Source organism: Eucalyptus grandis, chromosome 7 (assembly GCF_016545825.1).
Source record: "Eucalyptus grandis isolate ANBG69807.140 chromosome 7, ASM1654582v1, whole genome shotgun sequence".
Taxonomy (NCBI): domain Eukaryota; kingdom Viridiplantae; phylum Streptophyta; class Magnoliopsida; order Myrtales; family Myrtaceae; genus Eucalyptus; species Eucalyptus grandis.
Window position 1 is genome coordinate 27,011,708 of NC_052618.1, and position 14,103 is coordinate 27,025,810.

Consider the following 14,103-nt stretch of genomic DNA (forward strand, 5'->3'; position numbering starts at 1 on the left):
CACCCCGTTTTTTGTTCAGCTGGGCGTTAATGACATGGTAGATCACTGTTTGATTCTTTTTCCTACATAATGCTTTTGGTGTTCAAAAAGCTAGTGATGTTAATAACCCCCACCGCCTGATTAACCGCAAAATAACTTAGAATGTTTCAGACACAATGAAAGATGCGTCTTGTACAACTTTGATGGTGCAAAACACAAGCATGTTGCTGTTAATTTCAGATAGAATACTACTGATACATACTGCTCCCATGACAATCAATGCCCGAGCGCATACCAGGAACGCGTTGCACTCCTGTTCACTTTCTACCTGTCAAAACATCAAAGTAATTACATTCCTGTGACTGGAAGAGCGCATTGTACGTGTATTGAGGATGGGAGGCATTCGCAATTACACACAGCATGCTATTGATCAAGTCATTAGCTCATTGAAGCTAAGAGGGATTGATAAACTCTGCAGTTTTGTTCACTTTTGGATGAACAGAATGTTCCACAACTTTCATCTATGGCGATGTTTTAGCATATTATCTTGTGCAGATAAATCTATTTTATATTTAATTATATGCTGACGCTAGACTTAAGCTTTTTATGCCTAGTTAAACAAGACCAGTATACTAACTATTAGGTTATATTCTATCTACTATTTGATTGATCGTAATAATAAAGTCGGATATATTCACATAATATTTTTTTTTTTTTGTATAAACAATACATTAATGTAAATGAATATAAAAAGTCACAAACGCAAATAGTAAAAGTATCTTGCAAACTATTACCTAATATACTTTTGCTTGCTTATTTTATTTTCTTTTATTTTCCTCTTTTTTTGATTTTTTTTTAATTTCTTTTTTTCTCCTTCCATCTTTCTCTAATAAAATTTTATTAAATAGCAAATTGTACTAATATATCTAAAATACAAAAATATCTCAAATTTGTAATAAATACAAATAGATATACTATATATATATATATTCATATATTGAATTTATATTATAAGATAGAATTAAAGTCAAATATATAAATAATACTAAGATTAAATTAAAAAAACTAAATTTCATTTTTTATATTTTGAATTTCTTATATTATAGTTCAAATATTATTTATACTGAAGTATAATTTCAATTTTATTAATTTCATAATTTTATTATTCTAGAAAAATAACTTTCCTATTATATATATTAAAAATCCTATCAATCTTTATCCACCTCTTTACGAGATAATTTTATTCAGCATATATCATTTTTATATCCGATTTTATCATGTGTTGAGTAGACACAAAACGCCGAATATCCTATCCTGAATTTTATCCTGACCGCTAAACACAGTCTTAGGATATATAAGAATTGCTCCTGGTAATCTCATTCCGGTAGATATGTCTGCTCTGCTGATGGTAAAACTTGTAACTGAAAGTGATCTATAGAAAATTAGATGCACACTTGCTATACTGAAAATTGTTTAGCATCAATCTGTCACTCTATAGCATGCTTCATAAATCATCACATTCTTTATATTTCTTTTAACCCTCTTCTCGGAAGCAACTGATGCAACAAAAGCAATCCAATTTTTAAGGAGTCAGAAAGAATAGTGTATTCTTACTTGCTCGAATCCGTTTGGCGCTTCTTGTTAAGTATTTGACATCTGCTTCCCTTTTCTCCTCTTTCCGGACTTCGGCTTTCTTCTCCTTTCCACGATCTTCTGCTTCCTCCTCGTCCTCCCCTTCAGCGACTCCCGCTTCCTTCTCCTCTGATTCATAGGCTCTGACGATGTGTACCTGCCAAAAGGCACGCACTAATTTGTAGTAAAGCCAGCATAAAAGCTGAGGTGCTAAAATACTTCAAGATGGATGGTCAAAATGCCCTGCAAACGGTGAGCTGAGTGGTCACTATCTATGATTCATCCATGCATGCCCGGGGGGGTTCAGAAGACTTACCTTAAACGTCAATGGCTGGATCAGTTGAAACACCAGAGCATCTCCGTCGACAAGATCATGAGCAATGGAGAAACCTCTCCACCCGCCACTAAGGCCATTCTTGTCAATGAGATACTTCGTCTCGAACTCTTCTCCATCCTCGTCCACGAGAGTCACAGTGTCATCCCGGTGAGGGATATGCTTGTGGCAGAAGTTATATGGAAGGCTCTTGAAAACGGGGGAGACAAATCATCGATTAGAAGCACTGATAAATAGCTCTACCAGGTTCTTGAAGAGACTATTAGCCAGTTTTTATGCAAAGTCAGCTGCACGGAGGCCTATCCGAAATTTCAAAGCTTGTACCCTTTTTTCTAATTACAAGTCATTATAGCAATTTACTACACATCAAAGTTAAGTGGAGTCTCTCGCTACTACAAACTTGAAGCAGCTTATCAAGACTGCATTCACTACAAAAAAGTAGCTGAGGAACAGAAATAGATCAATTACAACATGCCTCATGCTGCATCAAAGTGGTTAGAGCTAGTGCATATTGAACGCTTCCACTCTTATATTCATAACCAAGAATCATTCAAAATCTTCTTTCCTTCAGACAAATCACAGATAACTATATCAAGAAAAAGCCACCAAAAGCCACCACTATGAGACATTCACCCCAAAATTTTTTTTTTTTTTGGTAAAGAAATTGAAGTTTCCACCCCAAAATTTTTTGGTAATGCAAAAACTCTCAAATAACCCATGTGACATATTTATTCCAAACTTATATCATTTGACATATTTGCCCCAAACTTTTTTCTTGTTACACCAAAAACCTTAACTTGTATCCAAAATGTGTCATATGAATATGAGTTTAGGGTTTTTAGTGTCACCAAAATAATTGGAGGAAAATGTGTTATCTAGGTACAAGTTTAAGATTTTTAGCATTACGAAAAAAGTTTGGAATAAATATGTCACAATGAGCAATTTAGAGTTTTTGGTGGCTTTTTTTCTAATTGTATCAAACCTTGAAAATACTTAGTTCCACTACTTGACCAAGCATCAATTATTCGATTTTCTTCTTTTCTCAGATGATTCTAAACAAGCGGATGGATGATTCAGAATTTACTTGGACATATATCCGTATTAACTCGCCAGATCATTTCGTTTCTCATCCCTCACTCTTTCCAAGTCAAAGCAACGGTCTAACGCATACTACACATGCTGCAGGATTTACAAATCGCGGCACGAGCATAGTTGATACAGCACGACAATTTCCTGCATATTAACGTTTGAAGGAGAGTGCGAAAAGAGAAAGGGTCAATTTGCTTACTAGCCAAAAGCCTCCTGTGACATGGGACTGAAGCATGGGCTTGATAAAGCTTGGTAACTCTGCATCTAAGCTGGATTGAAGTTGCTCTGCTCTCTCAATGGCATATGTCCTTATCGTATCAGAAGCATATACCCTGTTCAACAGGTCTCTTCGCGAGTAGCTCCTACTAGAAAATCAGAAACTTTAGATACTTCACTCAGGAATACACAATCGAATACTGGAAGAAAACCAGTGAGCTCTTGTCACTAACCTCCTCACTCTTTCCGAAGGGTTGATTTCAATTACCTGCAAAGAGGACCATATGTAAGAGGACCGTACAACAACTTTCATGGACCCTTCATCATACAAACAGATTAGAATACCGTGTTCATGTCTGTACTACTTCAGTTATCACACTCCCTCAATCAAAGTTTAGCCTTTCGACCCTTTCAAATTAATAATGTTTCTTCCAATAATTAAGCATTATTCGATATATGGAACCAGCAGGACCGCCACTCTTGCTGCAAAAAATTTCAACCAGTCTCTACCACAGTGGCGTTTGAATACCCGGATTTAACAGATGATTTTCTAAATCACTGACAAACCATCTCTAGAATCCTGTGAACAATTGGCGCGCTCATCACATTCATCACAGGAGCTCAAAAGTTGACACCTCTGTAAGCTACATAGCAGTAGTTGACCTATATACTTTTCCAAAATGTCGCAAAAGCTACTGTCCGAAACTTCCAACCATAAGCTGAAATCTTCACATTGAACATATCAGTTGAAAATGCATATCACGGTGCGCATCAAAAGAGGCCCTTTTCGTGGGATGGTTTAACTCCTCCAGCTTAAGCTGAAGATTGCATACAAGAGCCGAGAGAGAGAGAGAGAGAGAGAGAGAGAGAGATCTTACTTCCTTGTAGTTAGGAGCAGGCTTGTTGGCGGTGCGGCTGGAGCGCCTCACGGGCTCGGAGCAGGGCTCCGGCTGCCTTCGAGGAGTCCGCATCTTGCTCTGCTTCACCTGCCCACACAAACAAAAGAGAACCACCCACAAGCCCACATGAAGCTACAGATGTAAAACACCTGCTGAAGCAATGCCAAAACACACAAACAAAGACGAACAGAGAGGGAGAGAGAGAGAGAGAGAGTACTGGGGTGGACTTGGGGGAAGTGGCGGTGAGGGCGGCGGCGAGCTTGTTGAGGCGGAGCTCCTCCATCCTCTTCTTGTTCTCTTCCATCCTCTGGCGACGGCACTCCTCGTAGTCCCTCTTCGACCCGACTACTTTCCCCATTCTTCCCCTTAGGAAACCTCACACTCCAAAACCTCCTCCCGTCGAGGGAAACCAATGGAAATGGAGAGCTTGTCTGAGAAGAAGGAGAAGAAGGAGAAGGAGAAGGGGAGAGAGAGAAAGAGAGAGAGAGTCGAAATGGCGTTTGGGCGCCCGAACGACAGAGCTGGTGAGGTGTTACTTTTGAACCTTTTTGAGTTCAAATTGGTCGCTGTCGTTTTTCACTTTCTTTAATGCCTTTCTTGCCATCGAATGATGGGGATAAAAGATATCATGGGGACAAATCTTAAACAAAGATGTCACCCCTCAAAATAGGTTAGCGACCGACTTCCTTATAGAAATTAGCACTGCTTACACAGATGGGTTTCCCGCTTAAAATTCGATTCTATCTTTGAAATTGTGTTTAGAGAAAGTTGTAGTAGAATTTCTCGATAAACCACTATATTAAGTCCAACCATTGAAGGCGACTAAATACTTTTTTCTCACTTAAGTTCAACCAAAAATTACTAAGGCCCCGTTTGATTCAGCATTTACGATGGGTTTTAAAACTCTAAAGTTCTTTGGCCAAATATAAACACGTTTAGTTTGTGTTATTGCGCAACTTTAGAAAAATGCAATTGCATTTCTAAATGATTTTAAGGGTCTTTAGCTCAAAGCAAGTTTGGAGGTTCTTTGGGAAGTTGCATTCTCGAAATGCAAGTCTTGACCCTTAGTTACTATTCATCTTCTTTGAATCGTCGAACGGAAAAGTAGATCAGAGACCAATGATCGTCAGCTAAGGGGCCATGCATGCTGGCAACCGCCGCCTGGGGGTCACTCAACCCCAACAATTGCCAGCGGACCTCAGGTGAGCACCTCAGGCAATACCTAGGTCGTGCAACCCCAGGTAATCATTGCTTGAGTCACGCAACCTCAAGCGTCACTGCTTGGGTTTGTGCAACCTCAAGTGATCATCACCTAAGTTGCACGACCTCAAGTGGCAATGCCTAGGTCGTGTGAACCTAGGTGACAATGCCTGAGGTTGCACTACCTAGGCGACTATCGTCCGGGGTCGTGTAATCTTAGCCGAGACCTCTAGTGGCCAGATTTGGCCACTAATGGTTGAACTCCCAAAAAAAAGTCTTTTTTCTTTTTAATAATTTAGTAAAAGTCTTTTGTAGGTGTAACTTTTACTATATGGCATTTAAGTCAAAGTTAGCTACCAATGCACTTTTAAATTATTTACTATGGATGCGTTTGGAAAGACTTTTGGAGAAAATTCTTGAAAAAATGTAAAGATCCTTGAGTTAAATGAGTTTTTCAAAATACAAATTGTGTTTGGTAAATTGTACTTGTGAAAGTTCATTGTGAAGTATCTTTGTGCAAAATAGTGTTTGGATAAATTAAATTTGCAAAATGCTTTTATTATTAAAAAAAAGGGAAAAAAGGAGAGTTGGCCAGCCAAAGGCTTTGCTGGTTACCGCCGGCGAAGGGTAGGCGGTTCGGTGAGGGGGAGGCAGCGCGGTGAAGGGTAGGTTGTTCGGCGAGAGGGAAGCGTTGTGGCCAAGGGCAGCATCCGGCTAGGGTCACCGTGCGGAGGACATGGCGCGGTGACCGGGATTTCGCAATCTGGGTCGCCACGACCCTTGCCGAGCCATTGTGTGACCCACTGTGCCGCGGAGGTCGCCAGTGCCCACGATCTGGTCGCCGCGACCCAGATTTGCATAGATTTGGGTTGCTCGCATCCTCCGCGCGGTGACCCTCGTCGAAGGGTCGTGAGACCTTAGCGAGATCACTTGTCCTTCGTCGCACCGCTTGCACCGCCCGCCCTTTGCCAAACCACCTACCCTTCGCCGGCGACCGCGTAGATGCTGGCCGTGTTCTCAGTAGAGAGAAAGGAAGGACGAAGATGATGAACAGTTGTCGGGGTAAAGCCGGAAAAACAAAAATTAATAAGGACAATTTCGGAAGAAAATTTTTATTACCTTCCAAGCCTTCCAAGCCAGCATGCCAAGAATGCCCAAGGCAACCCCCAACTTGCTTTGGGCTTTCAATCCTGGGAAGGCTTTGCCTTAGACAAAGGCAAGTGTAAAAAAATTGCCAAACACTCAATTTTTGGCCCAAAGACCTTTAGCCTCCTAAAAACACTTGGGCAAGCAGTTCCCAAACAAAGCCTAAATGCTATTTGCATTTAAGAAAATATCTTTAATCCAAAAGTTTTGCATTTTTTAAAAATATTCCCCCAAAGCTGAACAAAACGAGACCTAAATATTGTTTTTGTCACCCTAGGGTAAGCAAGAAAGAGATGAGAAAAAAATTTAAGTTTGTCATCTCAAGTAACACTTACTCGAGCACACTATGATTCCAAAGGCAACAAAGTATTCCATTGCCTTGGGATACGTTAAAGGTGACAAAATTTTAAAATTTGTATCATCGGGTCTAACTTGAGGTAACAAAACCATGATTTATGGTGAAGTTTGCCCTAAGGTGATGAAACTCTGTTTGGTCTCCTTTGGGAAACCTACAGCGACAAAAGTAAATTTGGTTGCCTTCAGTTGGTTTTCTTGTGGTGATTCTTCATTCATTATTTAATTTCCTAAAGAACACTAATAATGCCGCAACTTTTGGAAGCATTATTTAATTTCCTAAAGAACACTAATAATGCCGCAACTTTTGGGCTTCCAGGTGTAACTTACCTTGGAGGAAAAGATCCTGGAGCGAAAACCTTACCCGGACGGTGAAGTTCTTATCGGGTAAGGACTTCTTCCATAGTATGGTGCGATTCTCTTTTGGAGCTCTTTGTTATCTTATTTGGAAAAAGAGAAATTGTATCGTCTTCCGTGATGAAACATTAGTCTTATCGACTCTAAAAAACTACCTCATTAAGGTTGTGAATGACAAAGCACTTTCCTTCAAGAATGTGCTTGCTTCTCCAAGGAATAGAAGACTTCACAGAGGATGGGGCTTTGACCTCTCAGTGTTTATTCAGTAAACTTGCTTCTCAAGCTTCTTGAGTTGTGTGACTTTCCCACAGCCGTCCTGGCTCTCCTGCTCGCCCTGCTTCTTGGTTTGTGTTGAGGTTTGGTAGCTGCTGGTGTTTGACTCTTTTGCCCAGTTGTGAGCTTTTTTTGCTCCACGTCTGTTGTTGCCCTTGTGGTGTTTAATTCGGCTCCTTCCACTCTTTCTATTGTTGTAGTTAGAGTGTAAGTTTTGGTGCCGTCTTTTCTGTATATTTGTAAAAAACTCAATATATATTCTTACTTTACCAAAAATAATAATAATAAATAAATAATGCCGCAACTTTTGTATGATGTAAATTCTGGCGTCATAAGTTTTCAATCAATCATTTAAGTATCGTAACTTTTGAAAATTGATCATTTAACTAATATCAACCACTTTTGTTTCTGGAAAATTACATGACATTATTTTAAAATAAATAATTTTACATGTCCTGTCTAAAATGTCAACACTCAAGATATTGGATCAAATGAAGTTATTTGGCAATAGGAATATGCTCAAAATTCAAGAATTGGGTTGAATTTACTCCTTATACCAAACCATAAAACCTTAAATCTTCCTTAAATGGGGTCTTTTTACAAAACCTTTTTCTTGATATCATCCCTTCGCAACAGCCACGTCGCATGATTTTAAATTAAATTAATGCCATATAAGATTTACAGGCAATGAAACCTTTTTAAAAAGTCACAACACTTAATTGATCACTTAGAAAGTCAGGACACCAAAATGCGAAAGTTATAACACTATTTGTGTCATTTTGCCATTGGACTCCATGAAATTCAAGTTTAATTTCAGACCTCCAAAACAATTAAACAATCAAGTTTGGGCTAACCTTCGTCTGGTTTTTTATTTCTTTCCTAATAAATATGAATTACTTGTATTCCACGATCATAGGCATCAGGATACTTTTGTAGTCTCTATGACACTATCCGTACAAAACAATTTTTTTTTGTTAATATCTCAAATTAATTTTTTTTACTATCAAAAATTCAAAATTAATACATTTACGATAATTTTATCCTCTATTAATTTCCATTAAATTGAACTAGCACCACGAAAAATTATAAACTAGGACGGAGAGTAAAATCGCAAACTAGTACACTGACGAATTATCACGTGTAAATTTAATTTAGTAATTTAATGGTAAAATTTAAAATAAATTAGATGAAAATAAATTTATCACATATATATATTAATTTTGGATAAATTTTTCATAAATATATTAATTTAAATTTTTTTATCATGTTAATCCATTTTTTATGTACTTTTAATCATGTCAATCACCCGTTTGCAATATCTGGTGGTACTAGAGGACAACCATGTTTTTGCGATGATGTGATGCAGCAGCACGAACAGTAACTTCATTGTACGTTGCTGTTTAAGTTGTCAATCATTACCCTAAACCCTAGTATCTCTTTGTCCTAGTGATTGGCCTGAAAACCAGCGATTCTGAAGATACTCGAATCTGAATAACCTTATGATATCTCATGTTGGGAAGTGCTCTGTAATTTTTTAAGGTGAATAAATGGTCTCTTAATTGAGACAGCTATCAATCAGTTCCAGGTCTAGGTGATATCCGTGCACGCATAAAACTAGATGTTGTTCACAATGTTTCACACCTCATGCCAAGATAGTAATGACGAAATCCTAGCAATTACCATTGCATCAAAATGTGACGAAACACAAGAAATAAATACATTGAGAGCCCTAAAACTTATAGCAAAATTGCAGTCGAGACATAAAATTTTTAAACTGCAGACAATTCATAAAACTTGTCAAATTAGTATGAATAGCATACCAAGTAAGCAAAACCTGCAATTAGTCCACATACGGTACATATTGTCTAGAATGGGTGTTGAACAATTGCTCTAAGAGCAGTCACAGAATTTGTCATCGAGTGAAAAAGGAGTGGAATTGAAAGTAGACCGAAAGATGTTGAGAAGCAATTTCTTCTTAACTGGGATAGCATAACTGGTAGAACACGGCATCCTTTTCACTCTTTACTGGTGCGGAGATAATACCGGGTTTTACAGAGGAGCAAGCCAACCCTGCGAATCTTCTGCTCTTGTTAAGTTTAGACTGTGTAGCTTCGCGTATAGGGCACACAGAGAACTGAACTGAGTCCCAACTATGTTCATTATTGCATATTCTCTTAGACACTTGGGCAACCATATATACATTGATATGGCCTAGCATCCTCATAAGATGCTGTCTTGGTGCATGACCATTGAGGCGGATCTTCTCTGTGTGGCTATTTTCCTGATGCTGCGGATTGTCTTCACTATCAGGCGTATCGTTTGCCCCACGAGAAGCACAGCCATCAAGCCAACCCACACGATGATTCCGAATCCTATTATCTGGTAGATCGAATTGTTTTCTCGAGAGGGTGTGAAGGCTGCTATTGAGAGACCATAGGCGCACCATTAGAATCTACATGAAAAACCTATGCCTCAAAGGGAGGCCACACACGAGTAACAGGATGATGCTGAGGGACGCAAGAAAACCTACTGTGTTAACAGCCAAGAAACGCCAGTATCTTATCGAATAATTATCGGCCATGATGGAAAATCCTGCAGTGTGTGGATTTGGACTGTCATCTGTACCCGGAGGTTACACCAACTTGGAAGGACATTGTTGCGGTCAAAGATGCTACAACCATCAGCGCACTTCTTTTCCTTTTGAGCCAATCATATTGTTTCTTGAGATTCTTCTTCCAATCTTTTCGCTGCACGGGGAATGTGATACTCTGATCATTTGCATTTGGAGGTAAGGCTCTTATCATTAAGGGTTTGATTTCACTCGTAGAGAGAGCATTAACATTTGCGCTCCTCACTTCGGCTTCACAAAAATTGTTTATGTTGTCAATGTGCCTTCCAGGTATTCCACTCTGTGATGAAAGGTCATATGCTACCGGATTCTTCCAATTCAAAAAGTCCATTTCTACTGCTATACAAGACATCAAGAAATTTATTGTCCGCTTAGATCGGCAATTGGATGCGTTAAGGGACTATATGATAAGACAACCCGAGATTATATCGGTCAGCTTAGGGAGATACAAAAGAGAAGACAATTATAGGTGCTTAGAATTATAAGATTGAACTAGTGCATTTCTACTTACCTCAGTTTGCTTATCTGCAATAGTCAAGTGCAATATAGTGTCACCATCATCGTTCTTCAAATTAACGAACTCATTATCTCCAATATTCTCCACCAAAGCTTCAGAGCTTCCAAATTATTATGCTTCACACATAAATGCAGTATAGTCTCACCATGCTCTATCCTATGACGTGCTGCATCAGGATTCTCTTGGACCACTTCCTTTAGAACATCGATTCAGCCTTTAACTGCTGCAATGTGAAGAGGGTTCCTACCATATCTGTCACGAGTGAAGCACATACTTGCGTTGATGCTCGACAATTTCTTTACTACTATAAGATAAACTTTTGCTGTAGCGAGGTGCAGGGGTGACAATTTTTGAGAATCCGGCTCGCCTGCAAGCTCGACTTTTCAATCCAGAATCTCATCAACGACTTTCTTATGTCCAAGCATTGCTGCTACATGTAATGGGGTCCCATTGTAAGACCACATGATACATTTATCAAGGATCAGTGGATTGTCTTTGAGCAAATCAAGCAAAGAAGTCACATCTCCTTCAGCTGCTGCTTTGTAAAGCCTGCTCTCCATTTTCGCTCCTCAAGCTCTGAAACGAATCAGAGCTTCATAAAAGGGTTTTGCTTGTAGCATTTGGCTGTAAGATGGCCAGGAAAGTCAACTTCTTCTGGATGGAACATCAACATCCTTAACAAAAACCATCGTTTGTTGACATTGAAAATTCTGGATATTTGTTGAACAAGTCATCAGCCCAAAACCCAAAAAGAAATTGTAGGGACTCATCACTGATTAGTGAGAAGCCATTCGATTTGAGTCGATAACTTCTTCTATACGCTCCCACAGCAAGTTGATAGAAGCATTAGACTAGAATACGAAATTATTAACATGACACATGTTATCCGAGGAAGTTGTCGACAAAGACTTGGATTATATTATCAGCTGAACCGATTAATAGTCATTAGTTTTCATGATTCAGTTGTTCATAGACATCAGAAATTCAAGGAAACTGGAAGAAACCGTAATTTGTTCTTTCTTTAGGGTAGATGGCTACAATGACTGTTGAATACATTCATACAGGGCGGAGCATCTTTGACCAGCATAGCATCCAGTCCAAAATGCCAAAAACATTAGGAAGATCGGTACATTGTATTCTTATGGTTGCTGACATGTGCCTAACCGCAACCAAATTCCTTTGTATGTATACCGTTAAATGTGATTTAGGTGTTCCGGGTACATAAGGCCCAATAGTCAAAGGGGACGCGGGACAAGTTAAATTATGGCCTAAGGTTTTAGCACATAGCAGGGCCTAAGGCTTGGTCTAAAATTAAACATCGTTTCGGTGACTTAACGTTCTAAAAAATCATTATATACCATAACTTAAAGGTCTGAAATTCCATTTGATTCCGAGAGTTCTAAGTACGGTTGTGGGTTCTGAGACATTTTCGAGGGAAAGTTTGACTGAAGTTAACCGGCGATAACTTCCCCATTCGACCCGATTTTTGTTGCGTCGGAATGCTTGCGATCCCTAATCCAATAATGTGCAACTTGAATTAAAAAATCATAATGGGTGTCAAAAGACTCGTTTTGACTAACAGAACCCATTTGTGACATTTAAAATGTGTTTTATGCCTTGCATATTATCAGTCAAACCTTGGTCAACTGTCAATCAACCCTGGATCTAGTTTGAAGGTTTTTAAAAATGGGGCCAATATTTAAGGTGTCGATAGATTTATTTCAGTTCGCAGTTCATGTGGCTAAATATGAGTAGTTATTAGAAGAATTGACAAGGAAGAAATTATTGTGATTTTAAAGCTAAGGAACACTTCGTCTCTACGATTGATTTAGAAGAGGAAAACAACAAGAAAAGGCAGTAGCGGCAAAACTGTGGTAAAGCATATGAGTGTTTGCCACTTAGGCCAAACCAAGCAAAAGAAAGAGTAATGGATAGCCAGCACTTTTCTGTGGATACTTCTTAAACCGATCAGATTTTTCACATGTTAATAAAAGATAGGCAGATACAAATGCTTGAAGGTCATGAGATACTAACAGCAGAGGAAACAAAGAATAGAAAATATTGGAAGTGTCGCCATTTTTGGAGCCACGACAATAACAAATTGTATTGTATTCAGAAATGTGGTCTAAGGAGCAATTCGGGGCGGGCAATTGAAATTTGCCACAAAAGAATAGAGGGGATGGGTGTTGACGAAGACGCATTCCGTGAGTATTGGTTGTAAGCGTTTTTCTAATATGGGCTATATTAATTGATATTATAATTTATTATTTTACGGGATTGGTCTAATAAAGTAAGATAGAAAATTTCTTAATTAATCTAATATGAGGTTGACTAATGTGAGCTTAGTTGAGCCCGACTCCTAATGAGAGGCCTTGGCTTGAAATTTTATAAATAGTGTTTAAATCTCTAATCTTGACACACAATTATCCTCACATAATGAGTGTTTACAAAATGCTTAAGGTGAGGGACAGTCTCATGAGCCAGCGATACAAATGGCAATATAAGAGAAGCACTTGAGCTTTAGATTGTCGCGGTCTCGCATCAAGAACGATGGATTCCAAACCAAGTACATAATTTTTTTTACTTTATTACATATATATTCTTGATTCTAGTTATAGAGATCTTGGGGTGTGCTTTCGTGACTAACACGTGATATCAAAGTAATTGTAACTTGAACATATAGTTTTTTCCCCTTTTCGTGATTTGTTGTGTAGAAAAAATTAATTTTGTTCGTATAAGTGGAAAGACCTCATCGAGACAAGCAGATCGGTGGGTATCATGCCTTTAGGGGAGGTTGCATGCGTGGCCATGTGCCACTAGGAGTTGGCGCGCATCAAACACAAGCCGCCACGCGCTCCCACATGCATTCACATGCGGCGATGGCTTGTGCGTGTGTTAGGGATGACATCTTAGTGACGTTAGTGATTAGGTGACTCGATCCATTGACTGCCAACTTGACCTGACGTTGACCTTCGACTCGACCTAATTAACCCGAGTCGAGTCTGACTAGTTGCCCGCCTAACCCTCATCTCTATCGATCGAATTAGTCAACCAGTTGGATTGGCGATTGACTGTTAACCGTTGACCGATTAGATTGGCGATTCAAACAGATCCAAGTAGGCCTGCATGTGTGCTACATGCGCTGCGTACTCTGGCCCTGCGTATGGGCGAGTTCAAGCTCCGATTTAGGCGTTCTTGGTAAAATGATTTTATGGATGTAAAAACACGTATGAAACCTTAAATTTGCATATTTTTAGAGATTTTTGTGATTTTGGAAATACAGGTGCTAACTCACATGAATATCATCATATAAAGAATGTGTAAAGTGTGAATCATTGATAACATGTATAAGGTTCGACATGTATCAACGAATGAAGTAATGTAATTGATGTGATATGTGATTTTAGTGACAAATTACTCTTGTCATTAAGTTTAAAATCACATGTAAATGGTAAATGTGAGACATAAAGTTTATATC

The 14,103-nt window shown here is 38.8% G+C and overlaps 1 protein-coding gene across 2 annotated transcripts; it reads right to left on the reverse strand.

Moving 5' to 3' along the window:
• Positions 1-117: 117 nt before the first annotated feature.
• Positions 118-4,653, reverse strand: LOC104454713 (B3 domain-containing protein Os06g0194400). 2 transcript variants are annotated; one of them, XM_010069627.3, is made up of 7 exons: positions 4,367-4,653; positions 4,129-4,236; positions 3,484-3,518; positions 3,234-3,396; positions 1,928-2,134; positions 1,594-1,768; positions 118-307 (listed from the first exon to the last, which is right to left on the reverse strand). In XM_010069627.3, exons 1-7 carry the CDS (start codon positions 4,505-4,507, stop codon positions 297-299), a joined length of 840 nt encoding a protein of 279 aa, XP_010067929.2. In that variant the 5' UTR covers positions 4,508-4,653; the 3' UTR covers positions 118-296. The 2 variants fall into 2 exon arrangements, with proteins under 2 accessions (XP_010067929.2, XP_018733230.2); XM_018877685.2 differs by having other exon boundaries at positions 3,234-3,399.
• Positions 4,654-14,103: the final 9,450 nt, after the last annotated feature.

What these genes read in the sequence shown, in the direction of transcription:
- LOC104454713 (XM_018877685.2), bottom strand. Translation starts at nt 4,507, where the DNA reads ATGGGGAAAGTAGTCGGGTCGAAGAGGGACTACGAGGAGTGCCGTCGC. An exon ending in CTGCTCCTAACTACAAGGAA is followed by an intron (nt 3,519 to 4,128) that starts GTAAGATCTCTC and finishes TCCTCTTTGCAG; the next exon opens with GTAATTGAAATCAACCCTTC. An exon ending in TCCAGCCATTGACGTTTAAG is followed by an intron (nt 1,769 to 1,927) that starts GTAAGTCTTCTG and finishes GCCTTTTGGCAG; the next exon opens with GTACACATCGTCAGAGCCTA.